Source organism: Amia ocellicauda, chromosome 15 (genome assembly GCF_036373705.1).
Source record: "Amia ocellicauda isolate fAmiCal2 chromosome 15, fAmiCal2.hap1, whole genome shotgun sequence".
In the NCBI taxonomy this organism is placed as follows: domain Eukaryota; kingdom Metazoa; phylum Chordata; class Actinopteri; order Amiiformes; family Amiidae; genus Amia; species Amia ocellicauda.
Window position 1 is genome coordinate 6,807,128 of NC_089864.1, and position 25,491 is coordinate 6,832,618.

The following is a 25,491-nucleotide window of genomic DNA, read 5'->3' on the forward strand; positions in this document are numbered from 1 at the left end:
GGGTTTAAATCGAACATTTTCATACCGAGGCCGGGGCTGTTGCAATTTTAATCAAATCAAATTTTATCAATTTTAAATCCATTGTTCACTTTACTTGATTGAAATCTATCTCTTCAAATAATAGTTCTGTACTCTATTATGTTATTTGTACTGTAGAATGATAATTAATAAGCCTGATTTCATACTTATAGTGCACTTCCATTTAAGTTGAGATTATCCTTGTTTAGGTCGGATAATTGGACGCAACTGAAAAAGTCAAGGATTTTTAAGTGAGACGTTTTCTGTACAGACTTCTACAATAACACAACATCAGTAGATTCTGTACACACATTTTTGTTCGCTTCATTAACAAACGTTTTCTCAACCTAATCCTCTCTACTCACACACGGTATACAGCTCTGTAAAAAATTAAGAGACCACTGCAAATTTGTCTTAAATCAGCATCTCTACATGTATGGCAGCCATTCCATTCCAGTGTCTGTTGAATTCCAACACAGGCACATTCTACTGAATGAGGTACTGATTAGGTGATCACCTGAACCAAATCTTATTTAACGATGAAAAGTATCAAAACTACTGCTGTGGTCATCATTATCCTCTTGAATAGGACCAGCTGGATGGAAAACAGTGCTAGTACCTCAAAAGTAATTTGAATAAAAAAAATAACTTGACCATGCCAAAAGAGTTGAAAAGGAAAGTTTTGAGTGAGGAAAAGAAGGGTTTGATTCTGGCTTTACTGGCAGAGGGAAACAGTGAGCGTTGGGTTGCTTCCATCCTTAAAATTTCAAAGATGGAGGTTCATAAGAACAAGGTCTAGCAGGCTCCTAGGGACAGGGCTGAAGTCGTGCAAAGCTAGAAAAAAGCCCTTCATCAATGAGAAGCAAAGAAGAGCCAGGCTGAGGTTTGCAAAAAACCATAAGGATTGGACTGTAGAGGACTGGAGTAAGGTCATCTTCTCTGACGAGTCCAGTTTTCAGCTTTGCCCAACACCTGGTCATCTAATGGTTAGACGGAGACCTGGAGAGGACTACAAGCCACAGTATCTCGCACACACTGTGAAATTTGGTGGAGGATTGGTGATGATCTGGGGGTGCTTCAGCAAGGCTGGAATTGGGCAGATTTGTCTTTGTGAAGGATGCATGAATCAAGCCATGTACAAGGTTGTCCTGGAAGAAAACTTGCTTCCTTCTGTTCTGACAATGTTCCCCAACTCTGAGGATTGTTTTTTGGTCAATCAAGGACCACCAGATCAAGACCCTGTCATGGCCAGCCCAATCTCCAGACCTGAACCCCATTGAAAACCTCTGGAATGCGATCAAGAGGCAGATGGATGGTCACAAGCCATCAAACAAAGCCGAGCTGCTTGAATTTTTGTGCCAGGAGTGGCATAAAGTCACCCAGCTTCAATGTGAAAGACTGGTGGAGAGAATGGCAAGACGCATGAAAGCTGTGAATGAAAATCAGGGTTATTCCACCAAATATTGATTTCTGAACTCTTCGTAAGTTAAAACATTAGTAATGTGTTTAAAAATGAATATGAACTTATTTTCTTTGCATTATTTGAGGTCTGACAACACTATCTTGTTTGTAATTTTGATTAGTTGTCATTTTCTGCAAATAAATGCTCTAAATTACATATTTTTATGTGGAATTTGGGAGAAAAGTCAGTAGTTTATAGATTAAAACACAAATGTTAATTTTACCCAAACACATACCTATAAAAAGTAAAACCAGAGAAACTGATCATTTTGCAGTGTCTCTTAATTGTTTGCAGAGCTGTATATAGGCCGACATCTATGCAAGTAACGTTTGAATATCAATGTAGGAACGTCGTAAATGTGAGATGGGTGATAGTCCTTCAAAAGCAGAACCTTTTACCTTTTAAACGTCAAAGGATGCTGAGCAAGAGCAGAAGAGGAGAAACTACAGATTTTATGACGTGGATTGTTTTAGAACATAGACATTTTCTCACACAAAGACACAAGCGGCTCCATTAGCAACACTCTCAGCTAATCAAGCAATAGAGATGTTATTTGAAGACGCTGACAGTAAGAGTGTCTGACCGTGTCATCAGACCAGAAGCAGCTACCGAATCCGAGTTGTATTCTTAAGTACATTGTTACATTTCCTCTGTATTTATCTCCCCAGACACGCCTTATGATCTCTTTATTAAAGGCATCTGGGTGGCGAACAAAAAGTGCCTAAAAATATCTCCTTACGAAAAAAGCCACAGTATTAAGAAGAGTGTATCTCTTAAAGCGGGTATTAACTTGTGATACTAGTACTTCTCAGAGGCGGCAGGAGGAGAAAAAAAGTTAATTATGTTCTCTTTTGGATTTTAATATCTCGATAATATCTGTGAAACACAGTACATTACATTTGAAATAAAATAGACCCAGATGAACTGACAAGTTAATATTTCCAATACCTGCTCAGAGCCCCACAGGCGCTTAATTACTGGTTATAAAAAGCTGGGAGCAATAATCCCTGAATGCTGTCATAGGAATAGCATTACTATATAGTTAACCTAATAGAAAAGACTTCAAGTCCCACATAATGATCAGGTTGACTAAAGCATAAAGGGGTGAGTGTGTTAATACTGATTTCATTGTAAGAAGAGCTGCATTTTGTAGATTTTAACTCTGTTTTAAGTGCTACTTTACTATCGGTTATATCCAGTTCTCCTCCAACTACCTAACCATTATATTTGTGTCATACATTCACAAACTACACAGTGTTAGTCTTTGAAATGCATCTACACAATCTTTTGTTTGCATTTTCTGGTATTTTTTGCGTATCTGACATTAGATCTCAAGGTTCTACGTTTAAGAATCTGATATTCTTTGGTTATCCTTCCCGTTGCTGAAAGCCATTGTGTTACGAGAGTGTCGAGGGGGTTGATTAGGCATGTGTTACGGTTTAGTTGAGCGTTCTACATTTGTCAATCTGATATACAAGGTTCAAGGTAATTCTTCCCCCCCCTACACACTCACTCACACATAAATTTGCAAAATAAGCATGGATAATGGCACACATCTCACATCATTATCAAGTTATTCTTGTGATTTGCGGCGGCGTCTCCGGACTCATAGCGTTTTAATATAACACATAATACAGCTCGGGAGACTCGTAAGGTACGTTTTTTGTTTTTTTTTCCACTGTTACAACAGAACAAAAGCGATCTGTCTAATGAAAGCTGTTGACTAATGATTGCTGTAATTCTTGTTCATGCTGTGGTTTACCAATTTATACTAAAATCCGGTTTCGTGTCTATTTTTTCTTTGTACACCCGCTCAGAGAGGCATTGATTTTGTGAGGTTTAATATCCAATTAGTCTGGCACCTTTTCCACACGGGGTGTCTTTGAATTTAAAAACAAGGGTATGTAGTTATATCTCATTCTTTTTAAAGCCTGAGGTATTATTCCCCATCTATAAATAATGGAGTAGAAGCCGACAGAACCCTATTTCTCCCTCGTCCACCTTTGTTGTTTTTCAAACTGTCGGTTTTAAATGTGAACAAAATTGTGAGTCGGTAAACATTTATTCTTGATGCAGAGATGTCCTCTCTACGAAATTTGTTAAAACCTTTCAGTAAGTGTACATCTTGCATAGACCAATAAGTCATGTACCGCCTAAAGACACTGAAATAGACAACCCAAATACAACGTGGAGTTCTGGTCATCTTCCTTAACAACAACAACCATACACACATACACAAAAGTCTACACAAGGAGATGGATAATATGTATTAATGATCCTTTTTGTCTTTTTGCTTGCAGAGGAACTCAGGAAATTGAGCTGGTCTGGGATTCCAAGACAAGTTCGCCCAATAACATGGAAGCTTCTCTCGGTAAGCAACTTTTAACAACTTTTCCTAATGAAAGGGAGAACAAGTTCACCTCTGTTGTTGTTTCCTGTCAGTGTTTGCATTATTCATTAGGCACACATGGAACATTTACTTGTCTAGCAGCCCATTCCGATCTAAATCACCCGGACCTGTGTTTACCAGAGAACTCATTTGAACCCATTTGTTTATTCGCACAATTGAGTTCACCAGTTATAGGAGATCACATTGTCACAAGAAGTTTAACTTTATGTAATTTCTCTCTATGACATGGAACATATGCCAACTTGCAATCTGTTATCTTAAATGCCACAATGTAAACATTTCTGTTTAATCCTGTGTCTTTACCAGAGGTCACTGCAGTTTAAATTGAGAATTGAGCCATTTATTTGATTTATTCCAGATCTTCTTTGTCAATTAAAGTTAATTATAATATTTGCTTTCAGGCAAAACATTTCTCTACTTGGCACACTACCTGTTCCTAGATCTCTTTGAGAATATTATGAATACAATTATGACTATTCTCCTAGAAATGTGCCTCTGAATGCATTAACATCATGGATTTAGCTGTTGTATGTTGTATTAAAAGACTTTTTGTTGTGTTTGTAGATCTTATGCATTTCCTAGGACCACAATTGTTTGCTTTTAGTTCACAGCTGAACGTAGCAGCTGTGTGTTGTGAAGGGCTTTCATATCTGCCTCTCGTTGGTGAATAATCTGGAGTTTATCACCGCTATACATCTGAAATACCCTACTCCTACATGTTGAACCCCCTTCGCATGTCATGTTTGTCAGATGCACAGCAAACATGTGGAGTGTGTGGAGTAGGTGTGATATTTAAATTGAAGTTAAGAGCTGTGTTAATGTATGGGAATGGAATAGCGTGGGGTCAGGAGAGGAAAATTGGCTTAAACTCCAGTAAAGTGCCAAACAAAACAGTATGAATAATTAACTACATCACACAGACTTGTGCTCCAGTTAGACCCTTAGACTGCAACGCTGGGCATTCACCTGCTTGTGTTTGTATAATTAATCCACAATTGACAAGCGGTCATCTTTAACTCTTGACGCTCTGAAATATCCACTGGATCTGAGGAAGTAGCACAGATCGTGACGATTTCCACAGTCATCCTGAGTTTTTAGCCCTACAAATCAGCTTTCTCGGCTCCTGTTCCACATACAGAAACAACACCGGGGTCACTTTGCCAACAGACGCATTCCCCTCCCGTTCTGTGCGCTTCTCCTTTGCTCAGTGGAGGTTCCACTTCGATAAACGATGGCAGTTTAACTTATTTAGAGCTGTCAGGCAGATGTATTCAGTCTCCGGTGATAAACAAAACCTTATCAAAGCCGTGATGAAAAGGTTAGGCAGTGTTACTGTTACTTTGAGATTGTTCCGTTCCAAATCAAAATGAGAGTCGTTGCACATAAAAAGATTGCTCCCCCGCCCCCGCTAGGATGCAGAAATCCAATATGGTAAGAGTGCTGTCATTACACCCAATCCTAGCTGTGGTATAAAAATAATTCTGCTTGCAGGATATTGTGTGTTAGGTTGTATATATTACATTTTTTTCCCTTCGAAGATAATTTTAAGATGCGTTTCATGTACGCAATTGAACCTCACCCCATCTTACACTCGGTCCGGCTTTAGTCGTTGGCTTCTTCAGTTCGAGGGGGGTTCAGCTGCCTCGGTGCACTTTTTGCTGCGCCGGTACGAGCAGCTGTGGTGGATGCAGGATTAAGTGGTCACACTGGGACCGGTCTTTGGTGGCCTGCTTCATCAAGGTGTCACCAAGAGTAGAGATGTCTCCAGCTTCGCGTTCTGTGGTTTTAGTTTATTTAAATGAGTCACACGGACAATGTGATGTTTTTTAATACCGAATATTTAAAATCCAGATCTGCATTACATTCAGTGATTGGTCTTGGGCTTCTACTAGATTCATCTTTGTCTTTTCTGCCTAAAATAAGTGTTCCTGGAAAAAAGGAAAGGAAATTAATAGTTTTTGGAATATTTTTTTGACTGACTCTTAAAACCCTTGTTCACTGTCGGGTTTCAAGTGTTTTTAAGAGTTTCTCTAGCCCAGATTCTTCCCCGTGACTCAGAATAACTTCTCCTTCCTGTAGTGTAGTGTTATTGTTTCACAGTTGTGTTCCTCTGAAGCAGGTCACTCCGAAGATGAAGTGGATTATTAGAAAGAGATCCTTCGCAGTTCAAACCGTAAAGAAAGTTTGCCACATTATCTGTGTGTTTGTTTCTTGGCTAATGAAGCAGGACTTTGCAAATCTTTGTGTGTGAATGACTTTTAAGTCAGGCAATGATGTCATAATTCTACTCAGAAATGTGCTTAAAAATATGTTTAATCCCCCTCCACCAGAAAACTGCCCTTAGGACATTTTTTTCAACAACCTTACACACAAGTTGTTTAAAAACATCATGAGCAAGACAATGATTAGTGGCGCTTTCAAAAAAACAACTTGCACACATTTCGCCGGCTTCAGTCACAATGCTTTAACATGCTGTTGTGCTTTTCCCAGGGAAGAGGGGAAAAAAAAAATACTTGTGGACTTAATTGGGACTAAATCATTCTAAATTGTGTCCCCCCCCCGAGAATTCAAAAAGCCTGTGTATCATTAATTCCTTATGCGTTTAACCTCGCGTTCCCATCCTGAGCTTTGCATACAACAGCATTCTTCCACTGTAGACTTTTTCAAAGGGCTGCGTCTCAGACAGCGCTGCTCCGTCTCTCAGAATCGAAATCAACAGGGAATATCGAGTGTTTATTACAGATCCAGGCTGTTTTCTAATGGCAAAAGACTTTCTTGCTAATGAGCTTTAATAAGTTTACAGCTCTGTCGGTTACATTGCTAGCCCCGAAACCGAGTATTTCTCTGGGAATTGGTATTGATGGAAGAAGACGTTGGAAGTTGAAGCTCTTATTAATTGAGTTAAAAATGTTGGACAGCCGTTTAATAGGGAAACTGATTGAAGCGTTCCTTTCGAAAAAGGTGTTCTGGGTCTCGATGGAGGTATTTTTCCAAAGTGTGCGTGTATCTGAATACGCCTTTGTGTGGGAGTATAAATGTGAAAGTTCCTCCCATTGTTGACAATATGTAGTGTGAACAATTTCTAGTTTTTTGACATGGTTTCCTTGCTGTGTTGATCTGTACAAATGCAGCTTTTATGTTTTGGGGTTTTATTCATTGTAGGATTCCAAAATTCCGATTCTGGAATACTAATAAGATGAACTGCTCCTGAAGTAGTCTGTGCTCCATGTTGTTGTTTAGGAAAGCTTTCATTTATATGATGAACAGTCTCGCCCTTGGGGATCGAGCATCCCGGGTAAACGCTGGGGTCTTTCGGGGTGTCCAACACAAGACTCGACTCTGGCACAGGGTGGAGTGACTGTAAATCATGGCTGTCTCATTTTGGTCTGAATTAATTGAGTTCAGGTTGCTGTAGGTGATTTCCCAGAAGGGAGATCCTATCCCCCTTCATACAAACCGTTTGTAGTTTCATAACTGCCTAATTTATGAGTATGGGTCGGTGAAGCCAAGCGGAAAGATTGGGAGAGGAACGTGTTGCCGAAAGGGAAGGTGAACAGAGATTCGAAGGAGCGTCTACCTGCCCTTGACCTTGGTGGTTTGTCATGCTCTGCAACTGTAACGGGAATCTTTCCAGCTTACTCCGCTCTTGTCTTTTGTATTTCACAGGGAGGGAGGGGGTGGCAATGCAAAAAACACAAACAAAAAAAACCCCGTAAGCCATAAGAGACTGGAGTTCGCGACATCACTGCCTGACCGTGAATGTGAGAATAATCTATTAACCTTTCTCTGGTGTCAAGTCTCTAACATAACACCCCGTCTGAGTTTACCTTAATCGCCGCGAATCCAAACCAAGAAGTCTTCATAAGCAACCTTAATGGGTTCATTTGCGAGCTCGGAAGTGTGCGTAATACTGACAAATGTGTCTGCTCTCGTTCGGGTGGTCCGTCCCTCAAAGCGCGGCACGGCGAGCCGGGGCAAAAATAATAAATCATTCTTATGCATGTGGGCTTTTAATGCGCAATAATGAGGGCAGGAAATGTGGGTCACTGGGTGAGGATTGCTACTCTCTGGAGTCGAGTGGCTTTGATTGTGCGTCGGCAGGAATTGTACAGCTCTTTGTGTTAGATCATCGCACCTGTAGGGCCTGCGGTTTAGTTTGTGCATAAAGATGATTTAAATCTCTGAAAAGTTTATTAGCAGTCACTGCGTAAGGTACATCGGTTCAGATGACCTGTCTCTTCCAGCGGACCTTACAGGACGATCTCCAACTGATCTGATGAATGTTGCGCCCTTTTTTATGACGCCTTCGTTTCCCCACGTCGTTTGAATGATGAATTTCCAGTAATGCGCCGTGATGAATCACGTTTTGTGTTGGTACAGCTGTGAAGTTGGATGTAGCAATTAAGTCGGGAGTCTTGCGAGTCAGTGCTGGGCAGCCACAGCGCGGCCAGGCGAGCGGGTCTCTGGTCTCGGCCTCCGGGGAGCCCAGGGGTCTGTATCGCAGAGAGATTGCGCTCTGATAAATAGAAATGTCAGAGCTTAATGGAAGAGGGAGCCGGAGGAGAGCTTTCATTTATTTCATGGCTGTCAGCGTGTGAGAAACTCTTCCCGAAGTTCTGACTTGGAAGTTGGATGCTCCTCGTTGACCTTCATTTGCTTATTGCCGCCTCGTCGTGTCCTGGTGTGAGAATCACGGGCTTTGATATAAGATAAGGATGTGAGAATTGGTTTCGTCGGCACGAGCTTAAACTGCTGGTGGAGGAAAAAAACGAAAAACATCCCTAAACATGAAAGATATCTTGCGAGCTTTTACTCTGATCAAGCAATGCTGCTGTATCGGTCCTTTTCAGCCGCAGAGCAGCTATTTTAATGTGCAATCAATTCCGCCTGCATGCTGACTTCACAAATCCCACCTCTGGACCAAACTTTTTTCAAGTCTTCTAAGTAGAAATCATTTTTGTTTGTCAGTTCCTTGTAGAGAATAAAGATTTAATTTACCCGGAAAATTGATTCTCTAAGCTGCTCTTTTTTTTTTTTTTTTTTTTTTTTTAAGAAGTGAGAAAAATAAATAAGATTGCCAGTTTACTGTAGTCCTCTATCTTTCTGGGAGATGTTTAGGCAGATGGGTTAGAGGGAGAGATTTGCAGTCGCTGGGGGACTCGGCTCTGCTGCTTTTTGGCAAAATCCAGTTCTTACGCCTGCTGCCCGAGGAAGTTCAGACTTGACACGGCAAATCCTCCGTCTCCTGCCGCACTGCAATAGTTTCTCTATCATTTAGCAAGACAAATAAACCATGAGGAAGTCCAGAACCCTCCTGTTGCGTTCTTGTCTCTGTTCAGAAGTTCACACTAAACAGTGTCCCTATAAATAGGCCACTTTTTAATCTTTGTTATGAGAACTCATGCAGTCTGAGACATTTCCTATCTAGGCTTACATCTGTCCCTAAAACTTTACAAATATTTGAAATCTGATGCAGCTCAGTACTGTTCCACTTGTTGTTGTTACTACATCAGTTGCTATATTCACAACAGTAAATTCAACTATCAGAAGTTGTATATGTATAAGGATGTAACAAAAAACAAAACCTGGAATACAAATTATTTTATACATTCCTTAAAAACTCAACCTGGGAATACAGGATTATATTTCTTTCTCTTCATCCAAGTGCAAATCTGAATTATACATAAGAGCAGCAATCTTTAGTGACACAGCAGAAATGCACTTTCCCTTACTGACTAGTTCTTCCTTTGAATGCCACTAATTGATTAATTGACCTTCTTTATGAGGGTGGTAGTAGTACACTATATTAGCTTCACACATTTGTTGATTTTTTTGGGGCTCCACAGAGATTTATTTAATGGCATTGGGGAACCTAATAATGATGACTTATACGGGCTATATTTGTCATTGCTGGAGGTAGCGATTTTATCCATTTAGAAATAGAGAGAGAGGATCTTCACAGACTGTAAATGCCAGCTTCTGCGTCCGAGAAATCGGGTATAATTCACAGATCCTGTTGCATTAAGAAGGGTCAGTGTCCTTCTGCGGCCAGTCTGCAGACAGGGACGTTCCCCCCTCCACTCTGTCAGCGCAGGCCACTGAGTCTGCTGTAAAATACATGGTAATGGTTTTATTATGCTGAAGGACAAATCTGCACAGGCGATTTAAACAAAGCTTCCCATCTAGCTAATATTGATGGTGGAACTGTTTGATAAATTGCCTCCCTATCCTCAACAGCTGGGAGAAGGAGTTGATAAAAAGCTATGTCTTGTTTGCCTTATTTTAAACATTACTTAGACTAAAACAGAAGACTTCTCTTCGGTTGCTTGCTTACTGGTGGCTTTTTCCTCTGGGAAACTGAAGAGATAAGGGTGTATATTTTTTCTTTTCCATTCACTTCAATACCTTATTAGTTTATTTAATATCTTTGACTGGCTTTTTGAAGTTAATTTCTTACTTTTTTACCACTACATGTTTGACTTTTATGATTGTCTTTGTACGTCATTCACTGCTTCCCATCTAAAGTGCATTCTATTTCTATTTGCTTTGCTTTTCTTCAAGGAGAGAGAGATTTCACACGCATTTCCCACTCTTTTTTGACCCATCAGCTTGGATGCCCTTTATGTTACAAAGAGTCCAGAGCTCATTAAAAATTAATATTGAACGCACAGACCACAGAGCATCTGAGAATGATTACAAACACCATAGAAAGGTCATTTAGAGCAGTAAACCAGCCATCAACAGGCAGAATTGGAAGTGCTGTGCCATGAACAGAATACCATTTTGTGATTTTCCATGCCAATTTGGGAGTGTATACAAAGTGTATAAATACCGCTAGCAAAGGATAGAGGAGAGATGACGTGGATTTGCACATCTTCTCTCATAGTGCAACTTCTTCCTTACATTCATCAAAACATCTTGTGATGCCCTTTCATCGACCGATATCTAAAACCTACAAAGTACATTATCGGTTTGGCTTAATTACACCGACATCTGCTAATCGCACTTATTTCAGGTTTAAAGCGGACAGTATTAGATCTTGTTGTACGAACTGTCTGTGAGAAAGAAGGAAAAATGGGTGCGTGCGGGTTGTGAGTTTGGTGATTAATGGACTTCTGCAGCAGTACATTTTCCTGTAATCAATTATTTTATCATGAGACTTTCTTTTTATGGTACAGACATCTGTTAAGTATTTTCAGAGCACAATTAAAAAGTTCTACCGTTTTTACAAATTACAGAACTTGATGCACTCCACTGAACTTTGTTTTTTCTCCCTTTTCTTTCTCTCTTCCAAAGACGAGACTCAATGAAGCTGAGTGAGCGTATCTCGATAATTAATATCGTATTGTATTCTCTGCTCACACCAAAGGAGGCTGGGGATGTTTTTGAAAAACCAACATCCAGAGGGACCCGGGAATGGTGAATAAAAATGTGTTTTCAAAGAGCCGTGAAGCAGGTTCCTTTTATTTGACTGTGTAGCAATCAATGTATTCCTTCTAATACGAATACATGAGATGGTGATGAGAGAGCAGAGGTTTACTGGCACTTGTTTGCTGTAGGAGGTGAAATATAGAAACACACAACAATAGCAGAATAAAGTTAATGACATGTAATTGACATGGATTTCCCCCCCTCTTGCTGTTAGTAGCAGGGGGAACCATCACCATATACCAGACAAACAATTAAATAACCGATTGACAAGTTCATAAGTGAAAATCACTAAAGCGATGGACCCAATTTTGGGACGAAATTGGAATTCAATAACTTTCTGCTGAGGTCATCTGCTTTAGACAAAATTAATAAAACTACCTTTCATTAAACTAATGCCACTTACCTCTGTAGTCCCTTGGGAAAACAGCCTTCTTAATATCTGGTCTTTCAGGTAGGCGGCAGAGCAGTTTTACATTGCAGTATAAATTATATTCAGAATAGTGTGAGCCTTATTAGCACATTTGTGCTCATGCATACTGATGATTAATCTGTGTTCACGTGTTATACTCACATCAAGTGTAGGAGCAATATCAATAAACAATGAGCATCATTTGCATACTAAAGTCTTCAATTACTGTAATTATGCTTTGTAATTGGTCAACATATGGATCTGTTCTATTGGAGAGTTTTTTTTAGAAGTTTAGAACCTTCATCTATAGCATTTCCGTTAAGGCAAATCACAGGTTAAATGAAATAAAAACTATTATATTCGTATATAAAGAGCATTATTGAGCCCCTGCGCTGTGTGGATCACCTTTTGGTGTTTGCTGAACATGCTGTACGTGGACAGAACAAGAATGCAGAATAAATCTACATCTGCTCTCGCACAATGTGACATTATAAACAGATAATCACCCTAGGACTTCAGTTTCAGGTGTGGCGCTTGCACAAATATTGCAATTCATTACTTCTCCCTCTCGCTTTCTCACAGACTCCCTCCAGGCATGTGGAGTACGATGCGTTTGCATAGCTGTAAAACTGTAATAAATACTGCTGCGTGGCTCTGATAAATACAGCGGCTGGGGGTTTCTGTAGAACAGAGGTGCAGAAAGCATATTTCTTGGCTCTTAACGTGCTGCTGATTTGGAGAGACCTGTACACGTTCCTGGGTGGCGGCCTTCGAGGATGGGAGTTGTGTAAGCCCTCTGTGGACGACATGCGCTGGTGTGGTTCTGCCGTGCGTTGTGTTGTTGGCGTTCGCAGGTCGTGTGCCGAGTTCCTCTGGTAGCAGCTTTATTCCTTAGTTCCTTATACATCACACACACAAATAATAACCCAAGATACCAGGATATGAACCCACAACACTCTGCTTACGAATCCAGAGCCCTAACCACCACCACCACTACTTTTTTAAAAGGTTAACTTTCAGTATTTTGGTCTCACTGAACCTAATGTTACCAGACAGACCTGGACAAAACAGGCCGTGTCTCAGTTTTAATGTAGCATTTAGCATGCAGCCAAAGCAGTGCTTTATCTCTTTAAGACTGGTTAAATAGGTTCCAATCTAGGATAAGCTTCATTACCAATGTGAAAAAAACTAAATAAAACAAACAATGTTCTCCTTACATCTGTCAAAACACTCGTTCGCTTTGCTGCGAGACTCTTATTAGAAAATGCTCCCGCAGTATACTTTAAATAAAGCAGTCTGTGGAACAATCGGCTGCAATCCCCCCCGTCCGCGGCGATGCACACCACTTCACTGGTGGGTTCCCCTCGCTGCCAGCCATCACCCACGGGGGACACCAGCTGCCCAGCACCGGCCTCGTCCTTTCTTGTGATCAGTGTTCGTAGGTGTGAGCGGACTGCTTGTGTCCTCGGCATCCTGGTGATGCTTTCTGTGCCGGTTAATCGACTGCTTCATCGGTCATCAGGGTTAGCCTTTTTATTTTTGCCTTGAATCCCCCAAACCAGTCCAACAAGAGTAAAAGGCTTTGAGATTTCTCCTTGCCATACTGTCCGCATTGTGGATTCTTAGAAAGATCTAGAAATCAGCCTCTGTTCGACTTTGTTTTCTGTACATGCTTTATTTATATTTATGCCCGTGTTCCCTTCAATCCATGTGAATGTTAAGGGGATTTAAGCAGCAGGGGATCTCTCCAGCACAATGCCGCACATATTTATCTCATTACACACATTAAGCAGCAACGCTAATCTCTGCCAGAGCATTTTTCCTGTTTCTTATTGTTGTGATTATTAATTTTGACTTGCTGCGAGATCTGATTCTTCTGGAACACAATGCCAGTTGAATGTGGGACCAAGACATTGGCTCAGGTTTACCCAACAAAATGCTCTAGTGTTAGAAGAGGAAACTCGAATTTGTATTTAATCTAGATGGTATTTAGTGTAATATTTGGATAAGTCCTGGCTAGACGAGGTAACATGATTTGTTGCTTTTCCCCCCTGTCTTCTCCTTCGGCACCGTTGCTATTTTGTCCTCATTTAACATCATATTTTAAAGTATGTATTTTATGAAGCAACTGCTGATACCCTCTAGTTGCTGTCGTGTCTTGTTATTTAGTATAACCTCCATCTCCTAAGCTGAGCGTGCCTGTTTGCCTTCTCGAAATTGGTATACAAGAGAAACCCAAACCTGGCCATGTTTACACAGCAGCCTTACAGAGGCCTGTACACGAATACAAGCCGCTGATAGCAGTCGACGGACGGCACCGCTGTGATGCGGCGCTTGTTGGAGGCCTTGTTTTCCTGATGTGGAGAAACCACATTAACAGCTGCGGTGAACTCAATTTCAGCGGGAAAGCCCCGGAGACCAGTCCCTCGTCTCCCCGTAACGGAAGCAATTCTTCATCCTTACTCATCTCTCCTGTTCTACCTTCTTTGATCTTCAAACCCACTAGATGTCTACAGCATCCTCTGCCTCCTGCAATCTGTCCTTCCACATGTCTATATCTGTGTCTCTCTCTCCTAAACTCCACTCCAACACATCTGTGTGCTGTTTGAGTCCTTCCTTATCTTTCTTGTGTGCGTTTCTGCTCTGGCACGTGCTCATAAACGCGTGTGGTCTTTCCTGTAGGGTTACCTCCCTGCGAACGTGGAGCGACGAGAGAGCACGCTGCAGAGGAAACGACAGGAATACTTCGGCTTCATCGAGCAGTACTACGACTCCAGGAACGATGAGCACCACCAGGACACATACAGACAGGTATACCTCTACCTTGGTTTATTTCCCTTCTCTCTCGGAGCCTCACAGATTGTTGGTTTTCTTTGTTGGGACTGGAATGAAGTCCCTTTTGTCTCATCTGCTCGTACAGCTAATGGACAGCACTGCATATGTAACACACGAGAATAAAGGCAGGCAGCTGCAATGTGTTCAGGGAGTTTCTAAATGTTTTTGACATCGTTTGGTTTCTCTGGAGCTGTGAGCTGAGCTGTCTCTAATACATTTCCTAGTTTTTCTGAGTTTAGAAAATGGTGCATGTATGTTGACTTCAGTATTGGTATCCTCTCTGTGCAATGTATGTATAGCGTTAACACATCTCTCCCCCAGGGTCTTCTGTAAGGCAATGAGCTCTTCCTAATTGTGGTTATTGCAATTCAAAACTTCATGCTAGTCCCCCAGCCACACACTGACACACTGACACTGGTGGCCAAGGCAGGAAGAAGAAAATGGATAAAAGTGACTATCTGAAAGGCAATCTGTCCCTCAACAGCACCTACGTCAAAACTCTCAATGTGAAGAAACTGCACAGAGATGTCTTGGACATAATGATAAAATGCTTGAAAAGCTTTGTTGTGACACGGGAAGCTTCACAAACTCCTCCAATGAGCACTTAATCATCACGGCTGGTCCAAAGAGCACTGGATGCGAAAAAACTATGTTTGACTTCTCTCTCAGCTCTTGGAGGAAGCTATGCAAGACGGGAGACAAGAAAGAGATTGTCAAGATGTTGATAGAAGCCGGCGGAAGCTCCCTGAGGCTCCGTTTTCCCCACCGCTGCCTGTTAACAGGTTTATTGTCCAATTAGGGAGCAGCTAGAAGCGATTGTCCTGCACATTCAACACCAGCAGAGTGATCCGTTTTGCTGCTCTTGTGTTGCTCGTTGGAACCGATTCCCCGACAGCTGACAGACCACCCGTGGCGTCGGCTGTTCAGAACGATGGGGTACTCCTTCCTTCCACTTGCAGTGGAGGATCAGAGAGGCTTTAACCCTCCTTGAATCATGACTTGTCATCTGTGGACAGACCCAATCACATCCTCCTGCCTCATGGAATGGACGTATCGAATAGAGGCCTCCATATTTCCCTCACAGTGGTTATCTGGGTGTGTCGAATTTAGTCTGCTTATCGCTAAACAAACTAGGCAGAAAAGCCTGGCGTGAAATCGTGGCCAGTAAATGTTGCGAGATGATGGTCTTCTAAGGGACAGAAATGTACGCCCAATCCACAAGATTCCCCTAAAGGACTTTCTAGGTGTTTCTCCAAAGAAGGCTCAGTGGAAAGAAGGAGAGCCAGTGAGGGTGTTCAATCTCAGCCGCAAGATCTGACGTCCATTGGGATTTTGTGGGTCTTTGACCGAACACTGCAAAAGTCCCTTGCTAAGCCCTCTTCCTGGGATGCTGTACAGAGATGTGCGGCCAGCAGCAGCTGGAAACTGTGACACTTTGTGCTGCATATTTTCAGAACGATCCGGCTGTGAATGTATTTGTACCTGCCTGCCTATCCTATCATCCTTCTTACTGTCTAAAACCACAACAAAACCTTTAGACATACAATCAAATTAAACAGATGTTGATTTAATTCAATACGTTGCACTTCTCTAGCCTTGCATTCATATTTTAACGCAACTTAACTTACTCTCGGTGTCATCTGGTGTTACTCCAGATTTTCTGACAAGAGGAATCGGTCTCTCTGTTTACTTGCGCTGGGATTACAAATCCTGTTATCCTGTGATAAGTGTTTCTCGGCGCATCTTTTATACAAAGGGAAATCACAGAGCCACACAGCGCAGCTTAAGTGAAAGTCACTCCACGCTCTAATGCTAAAAGTAGATTTGTAGCGCGTAAGCTTGGAAAACGGCTTTGTAGACGGGAACAAAAAGAAACATTCAAGCAAACGAGTAATAAACATGCAAATAAAGGAGAAACGACACAACAAACAAACAATATAGATCCCGAATGGCACATTCCAAGCAAAGTGTACCTTTATAATATATTCAGAGCATTTCAGGAAATAATTGGTATGAGATATTTGATCTCAGTTAACTACATAATATATATATATAAACTCTTTCTGGAGAATTAATCTACTCCTGACATTGATGTAATTAATCTTCAGCAGTTGCTTGTATAATATTTGGATTCCTATTTTCTCTGTGGTGCAATCCACATATTAATAAAGACCTGACCGTTGCGTTTGCATATTTAAAACATATGAATTTTGTTATTTGATGAGCACAGTACTGCAAAGACACAGGACAGACATTTACGTACTTATCTGTGATCTGCGAAGCTCGGTGGCATGTTGAATTATGAAAACGGAGATACGATCTGGAGCGAATTAAAATGAAAGCAAATTAATTCAGTCTCACGATCAACATGTGGGAAGTGTTCACTTAAAATGGTAAATCTGAGAGAAGAACTTAATATTCATATTAAATCATTTAAACTGATGGGGAGGAAAAAATCCTTTATCGTGTTGGATTTACATATGAAAGTGTAAAAGAAAATAAGTTTAAGCAAAGTTTCTACACAATTTACACTCCGTTCTCTAAAGGAATTCCCATCCCTTCTTTTTTTTCAAATCTCTCCCAGTCCTTCTTTGTCTTGAAGTCATGTCTCCCTATTCTCCCATCATATCCATCCCTTTGTTCTGAAATTTGTTTCCGCTTCAGATCTCAAGCCAGATTCCCTTGATCCCTCTCTTACACCTTTGTCATTATTTCTGTATTTCGCTCAGAATCGCACCACCTTTATTCCGGCGATCATAATTTCCCCATTGTCTTGTTCCTGAGTGTTTTGTTTTTTTTCCCGATTCTCCTCCTTTCCAGCCATAGAAAGGTCTTGCGATAGTTGCTGTAGCTCGGCTCGCTCAAGAGCCCGGGCACACACGCTCATGTTTTAAACATGAAATGTCAGGAAGTGCTCTCAGCGTCCTGCTAGGTTGTGCGAACAATTAATTTCACTTCTCAGAATGCAAATAAATCTTAAAAACAGCACAAAACAACCCACACAAAGCATACACCAGTAGTGTTGGAGCTCGAGAGCCCTGGGGGAGGTACAATCAAAGCATCACGTTAATAACAACTTCCAGGGCAAATACAAATCACTTTACTACATTACTGCATCAGACAGTACAACGCAGTTCCTTGAAAGGAAAGGTATTAATAAAGTTTTGCTTTATGTGTATTTGAATGTAACCCCCTTTTTTCTTCATTTGACCTTTCTTCTCATCCAAGGTTATGCCTGTATTGTACAAAGAACTGAAACTGTCATGCAATGATGCCATGAAAGTGTTTACGCTACTACTCTGAAGTGTGTTTCTTCTTTCACTGTTTCCCCCGCCTCCCCGACCCATCAGATTCACATAGATATCCCTCGTATGAGCCCCGAGAGCTTAATACTCCAGCCCAAAGTCACGGAGGTAAGAGCCGCGGGATTGAATGCACATCTTCCTTCCTTCCTTCCACCGATCCATCCATCGATCCCATGATTACGATGTGGCGGCAGCACCTGCATCAGCTGAGCTTTGCCCAACAGTGTGAGGGTCTCCATCCCGGCTTCACGACCCGGCAGTATCTGCGTACGGATTGGCTCTTTTTAAGATCACACTAGCACAGATCTACTGCAAACCACTGGTTGACTCGACCAAATAAGACCATTAGAAAGTTTACAAACGAGAGAAGGCCATTCGCCCCATCATGCTCGTTTGGTGTCCATTAATAACTAAGTGATCCAAGGATCCTATCCAGTCTGTTTTTGAATGTTCCCAAATTGTCGCTTCAACCTCATCGCTGTGGAGTTTGTTCAGATTGTGATGCCTTTCTGTGTGAAGAAGTGTCTCCTGAATAACCACAGAGCAAATTAATATATCTATGTATGTATGCATATACATCGCATATATATTTACTGCTGAAGCCTGGATGTAGATCTCCGCACAGTTCGGCGTTTCCAGCCCGTCCCGGTTTTGCGAAGGTCGCCCTTCCCCTTGCTTGATCGGAAGCAGGAGACCCCGGCACGGCAGAATGTGGCCCCCGGCTCCCAGTTCGACTAACCTTTCTTCCTAACGGCTGTGCCGGCCCATAATAATCTGGCCTGTGCTTCTGTTTTTCTTTCTTTATCCGCAGATTCACATTGACATACCAAGAACTAATCCTCTTATTCCTCTCTTTCAACAAGCTTCTGTGCAAGAGGTGAGGCAATGAACACGTTGATTGGCCAGTAGTGCTTGATTCGTGTGATTAGTTTAGTTATTGGGGAAATTGTTCAAAATATAAGCCAAGAAACCTTCTAATGAAAAAATTATGAATAATACAGTGAGGGTGTGTGTGTGTGTGTGTATATATATATATATATATATATATATGCGTGTGGGTGTGTGCATATATACAGTATGTCTTTTGAAAGTTCCCATGCCTGTATTGGCTCCAATAGAAGTGTCTGTATATGTGCATTTGGATGGTTAAAATCACCCCACTTCAACTTTTGCTCTTATTATTTAATTTATAAAGAAATAGGACGAAAACGAGAACTTGTCTAGCTGTTCCTTTTAAAAATTGGATTCAATGAAAGCATTTTTTAAATGGTAGACCAATCTGTGGTTAGTTGGTTCTTCACGGATTAGCATTTGACCTAAAATGGTACTTATAGTCACTAACGAAGTGTTGCTGTTTTTGTTTTTCTCCTTTATGCACTGCTTGTCTATCAGTCACCTGCTGCACTCAGTAATTTGAGAACACTGCAAATGAATACAAATTAACTGCCTCTAATGAAGTGAGGTAACTGTGGATACATCCTGGTTTCCTCACAAACCAAACACTCGCACATGCAAATTACCAACCTGCGCAGGAAATTGGAGCTTGTTACAGCTTTGTACCAAATTAATAAATTATGAACTGAGGTGAAACAGCGGGGAATGAAGTCGTCGGCTGATCTTATTTCTCGTTGTTTCTTCGTTTCTGTTTGTTGTAATTAATTCTTTCCCCCCTTTGTTTTACGGAGACTCGTAATAGAGGTTGCGAAGAGGAATTACGGAGACGTTTAATGAGTGCATTCTGTGCTAAAAACAGAATTCCTGCTTAGTTAGACAGACACTTAGATTTCAGATCCAATAAGAAGCGAAGGAGATGCATGTATTTTTAAAGATAGACCGGTGAAAGGCGTTTAATGTATTGATCGCTTATTTGCATGCAATCAATGTTAGCAGTCAATTATGTGTTTCTCTGTAGGGAAGCTTTATATGTTTTTGTTTGCTGGGGGGGCAAAGCATTTATGTGGATTCAGTTCTAGGATATATTTTGACACACAATATGCTGAGTGTCAGTGTAACTTGGTTATGTAAATGTCCTTTTATCACAGGGATATTTCAACTTACTCAGCAGGCTGTGACTACCGAGTAATGCGTGTCCCACTTGGGTGCTGAAATAAAAAGCGAATGTTTGACTTTCAGTCCTACATGAGACCAAATGTAATGAAGCGTCGGGGCCTCCAGCAAATAACGCTCTGGCTGTGGGATCCTGCTTTTACACTAAATAATACAAATATCTACAAAGTGTAATGGTCTTTGAAGTCATTGAACTTTTCCCCACGATTTAAATAATTTGTTGGAATTCTCTCTTTGCGGCAAAAGCACATTTCAGCGTATCAGGCTTGATCGGTAATCGCTTGAGAAGGAGCGGACGAGATTCACTCCAAACAATGCTTTTTATTTTTTGGATTTGTTTGTTTTGCGAGCTAAGGACTTAAATGCTTACATCTGTTGACACTGCATGTGTATGAGTTTAGGCGATCTTGCAACTTTTATTAAATTAGCGGTGTTGGCATTTTTTTAGCCTCGTTAAAAAGCGTTCTGACATCACGAGCGCAGTTTCTGTAATTCTCTGCTAAAACCATATTGTGAGGTAATAGCCACTCACAAGCGATAGGACAAATAGAGACTGCAGTCCACGAAATGAGTAAAGATTAGATATATTCTGAATATGAAGGATATCTGTTTATAGGCACGGGTAAGGAGATGTTTGATAAACAGAAATAATGTATTTTTCCTTATAAATAGAGGTGCCGTGTTGTTCAGCTTGAATTTGAATCTAGCTTTTTTTAGTGGTGCTTAAAATTCAGACTTTATTTATCATCAAATTAATTCCAATTCAAATTTAGTCAATTTTCTCTGAGACCTCGTGAAGTTGCTTTTTTTTTTTGCTGAAGCGGCAGCCTGTCTCCCTTGAAAGCCAGGGGGAGAGAGAGTCGAGCGCTCCCCTAGATGCACAAACCAATCCCTTGGCGGATACACACGTTTTATACATGCAGGAGGTGTTGGCAGTGTCAGCACAGGGGGCTCGGCCTTAGAGGCGTTTTATTCTTAATGTGAATTCTACTGCATCTTCATTTAGATAATCATCAGGCAGAATGTCTTATGGACAAACCTGGCACTTCGAATCGATGTGATACGACAAGAAGCGGTTTTAATGTAGGAGTGTGCATCAGCGATTCCACCCAGCTGTTATGCCTTTAAATATAACTAATAACACAAACCACGTCACACGCAGCTTGTGCTTTTAAAGCCTGACATTGCCAGCGTATCCTCTGTGCAGCTCTTTAGGAGACACTGCGTCAAGCAGCCTTGAACCCCAGCCAGGGACAAACTTGGCACCTGAAAGAAATAAATACAATAAAATACAACACCTCTAGAATATTAATACACTGACAAAATTAAACGCCTTGCTGTTTCTAAGACTGTTTTGTGTTTTGGACGTTTAACAGACAGTGAATTATCAGGATATCTGGCTTCTGTTAGTGAGACAGTTCTACACTAATTGTTTGTAGTGTTTTTAGGAGTTTGTTTCGGTGAACAATCTCAGTCTTGCGATTGCTGTGCAGAGGGCTAGGCCGGCCTTTTCTTTTGAAATCCACAGAGGATCATTCAGGGAGAAAACGCATTACCAAGGTCCCCCCACTGAGTATGATTAATGCGACTTTGATGATGAAAAGAACTTGGCTGGAGTGATGTGAATATCATACATGTTGGCTTTTTTTATTTTTATATCCCTTCACATTTTAAAAATGAATCCAGGCACGGAGAAACGAACCTAGGTGTATTTTGTATGATTTGAGGAATGAGATTTTTTATAAATGACAAGTACAAGACCCCAAACTTCACCGCATGTGATGTATCGTCTTGCATGCCAAGCCTCTGATTCCTTAAAAAAAAAAAAAAATGGAAATACATTTCTCTGCTTGATTTAAGTTGAACTTCAAGCCTCTTTTAATTCCAGGAAGTTGACAGCAAGGTGAAACATTAAAAACCTTGTAGACATTGCCTTTAATGAAGATGGAAGTGTTTGCCTTAGTATAAAGACGTGGGGAAAAAAAGTTGGAGTTGAAAAAAAGTCCTTGATATACAGAAGAGGAGAGACAGGCGAAAACGTACATGAAAAATTGGTAGTGAAGTGCATGATTTATTTTATCCTAAGCTGTTCATTCCTTTGATCAAGTAACAGAAGTTAGTTTACCTTGACCTAAATCTATAAATACTACATTCCAACTGGTGCACACATCTTTTTATCACGGATGACTAGCCATAAATGGATATTTTAAATGTTTTATCATTTCATAGATTTTTCACTTTCATCGTGTGGCTGTGCTTATCAAATCATCTCTTTTCCTCCGCGCATGGCTTTTTAAAAAAGTTTTTTCCTTTTATTTTTTTATTTTTACGATTCACACGATTAAAAATTGTTTATAAATCTGTCCTTAATGCCGTTGTGAAGTGCAGGATTTAAACAAAACGTTGACCCACCCACTAATTGAAAACGACACACCTGTCCGTCACAGCAGTTTGAGCAGAATAACCGATAAATTAGTTTGTTATCCACTGTATTTATGAAACTTTACTCATTAGAGAACAGCATTGATTCAAGTTATTTACTCTAGTCTTGGGTTCAGACATTTTAACCATATAATTTGATTGTCATTTCATTGTTAATTTACATGTTTGATCACAGTAACTGATTTATTTTGTCGCTTTTAGATCTTCGAGCGCATCCTGTTCATCTGGGCCATCCGGCACCCGGCCAGCGGATACGTCCAAGGAATCAACGACCTCGTCACCCCCTTCTTCGTTGTTTACGTCTTTGAGTACATCGGTGAGTATGTCAGACACCAGACCGAACGGGTTCACTTTCTGCGACGCCTTCTTCAGAGAAAGCTTCTCTCCTTCTGTCAGGGGGAAGAAAGAGAGCATCGGCCTCCCTCTCTTCTCTCTAGATGGATTCGTGGGCCGGGAAGCATATTTAGTCACCTACCCGGCCTTCGGACGCGTTTCTTCTGGTGGCCTTGTAAGTAATCACCGCTAAAGAGGTGTGTTGATGCCCCCGTCTCGGAGCATTTATCAGAGTTAGACGGCACCGGGGGGGATTTAATCACGGGTCCTGGGTGCGTACGTACCCTCGTTCGGTCTGCGTCCTGGCAGCACGGCGCAGAAAAGGACGTGGCGCCCTTCGCCCGGCTGAGAGATGATCACTCAGATGTACAAGGTGATACTTTCCCCCTTTTGTTTCCTTTTACTTTGTTCATCTTAGGGGGCCTCCCCATTGCTAAGCAACTAATGAGAGCGACTGCCGCACACTCCCTAATCATCTCTTAAGTAGGATAGGACCCCACTCCTGAGAGGGCCCGCGGCTTCACCTCTTACCCCCGCCTTTGATAGATAGTGCAAACGTTGTTAATGATCCCGGAACAGTCGGATTGCGCTTGGCAGGCTCTCGCTTTCTTAATTGAAACAGAAATATAATAAGAATTAAACAGGAAAACGCAAAACAAACGATACTGAACTTGACAAGTGTTTCCGAGCCAGATACAGCGGAGAGAATTGAAAATGCATTTCGCTTTTCATTCGTTTGCTGTTCATGAACAGTATTAAAACGCGTCCGGCGTAATATCGACCATCTCCCCCCCTCCGATAATCCTAATAAGCATGATCTGATAATGAGAAGATGACTGCTTTGTGCCTCTCTTTGCAGAGGGCTCATTATATCACTCAGTGTGGTTTTGTTTACCCTCCACTGTGTCGAGCTTTGGAATTTCAAACTTTCTTTTTGTATGAAACGCAAAAAAACTCACCAAAAAAAAAAAAGACGCTGAGGTATTGTATTGTCTCAGCTGAGTGGAACGGTATTTATTTTCTCTTTGAGAACCCTGCGACTGTTACTTTTAATTTAATCAAATCCAGTCTTCGTGTTAGATCATCAAAGCTTGTGATATCTTTGTTGTCAAGCCCATATTTGTAGATAAGTCTGGAAGGAACAGACCTGCGGGCCTTCAAAGGAAACGGGGAGACACTTAACACCGTGTTTTGATATATTGTTTTCTGCAGACTGTAGATTTCCGCTTTCATGTGCTCGAATCTGAAGTGCTGTCTAATGATGTCTTTGGCAGAAGCTGTCACCGCGCTGGGACGAGCGACTCGAGAGCGGGAGCGATTTCTCTCCACAAAGGAGAGGAAATTCAAAGTGATGGCACGCATAGTGGCATCTCTCCGCTCTCAAACTTTGTTTCCGAGAACCTGCCATTCCGCGGCAGAGTCCGGGTAGATTGTGTTATGCGAGATTAATCATCATCAAAGCCACGGGCCGTATATTTCAGAGCGGCCTGCTGGGTGTAACAACTTCGGAGACCGGCGAGACGGTCCTCTCAGTCAAATCAAATAGTCTGTGTGGCGAGTTGGCCATTTTTGGCTGATTGTGCCCTATTAAATTAAGTGATTGCAGCACTGGGACGCAGCTCAGCTCCAGAAAGAAAGAGAGAAGGAAAATTAGATGCCAAGCGAAGGCCTCACCATCTCTCCATCAGTAGGACCTGTGGAGTTCGTTCAGGTGGTTTTACTTAACGGTGCACTGGTAATGCTGTGGGCTGGCATGCCTGGTTGCCCCCGAGGTCCTCGAGTCTCCTTTTGCGCCGAACCGTAATAGACCCTCAAATACACAAAATAATTGAGCAAATGAAAATAAGATTAGGCAGCGAAGATAGCATTGGCTTTATTTACGTGTCCTAATCTCCTTATAACCATGAGAGAGTGCGATCATGCTTGGGAAAGAAAGGCAGGAGAAGAGAAGTAAATTAATTTCTTTGCGTGGATCGTGGAAACTCCTTAGCATGCAGTACATGAACGCCATTGTGCTGCCGGAGTCGTAATTAGTGCTGCATTGGCAGGAGGAGTAAATTCACACAGCCTATAGGGATCTGTAGGAGCAATAACGCTTGGAATTTACTATTAGGTGAATCTCACTGATGCAGTAAGTCTTTCACATATTCCAATTACCAGGGTGTAAATTAATGTTTGAATGACAGGAAAAGGGGGAAACAAAATGTGTTGCAATTATCAGCACGATAAATTGAACTTTTTTCCGTTACAGATCTGTTATATCAACAATATTTGAATAGCTTTAACATATTTTCCTCCCCGGTTTCCTCCTGTCAGACGCGACGTGACATTTCAGCATCACACCTTCAGATCAGAGTCAATATTTTACATTTGAAGCGCAGGTGCAAATTAGCTAAAAGTTTTCCTTTGAAAATGTATAATTAAGTTAAACATTTTTAATCACAGCTGCTAATAGCTTTCCGAATAGAATGTATTGTTTTCTTTTTCTTCATAAATATGGCGTAGGGTTTGCAGTGCAACCTTTTCCTCGCCAAACTGATAGACATAATTAGGGAAAATTCACGTTTTATATCATAGAATAGATACAAGTTGTGGTTCAGTAAATCTGCGTGAACACATGACCCTCACAGCAATGAGAAATGTATGTTAGATTTGTTGAACCCCAATTGAATCTAGAGAATTGTGTATGCCCAGCTGATCGAATGAACCAAAGTCCAAATTCTACACAGCCCTGCCCTGACTCTTATATCTGATTATTTAATAAGCATAACATTGTAAC

General features: G+C 41.2%; 1 protein-coding gene across 4 annotated transcripts in view; it reads left to right on the top strand.

The window, feature by feature from the left end:
- The window catches only part of tbc1d22a (TBC1 domain family, member 22a), a 130,897-nt gene that overhangs the window by 18,769 nt on the left and 86,637 nt on the right, over positions 1-25,491 (top strand). Inside the window, exons 5-9 of one of the 4 annotated variants that reach the window (XM_066723862.1) lie at positions 3,781-3,851; positions 14,413-14,541; positions 17,916-17,978; positions 18,682-18,747; positions 22,581-22,695. In XM_066723862.1, coding sequence (XP_066579959.1) covers positions 3,781-3,851; positions 14,413-14,541; positions 17,916-17,978; positions 18,682-18,747; positions 22,581-22,695 — 444 coding nt within the window. The remainder of the gene's footprint in view (positions 1-3,780; positions 3,852-14,412; positions 14,542-17,915; positions 17,979-18,681; positions 18,748-22,580; positions 22,696-25,491) is intronic. The other 3 variants (XM_066723864.1, XM_066723863.1, XM_066723865.1) reach the window with 3 other exon arrangements.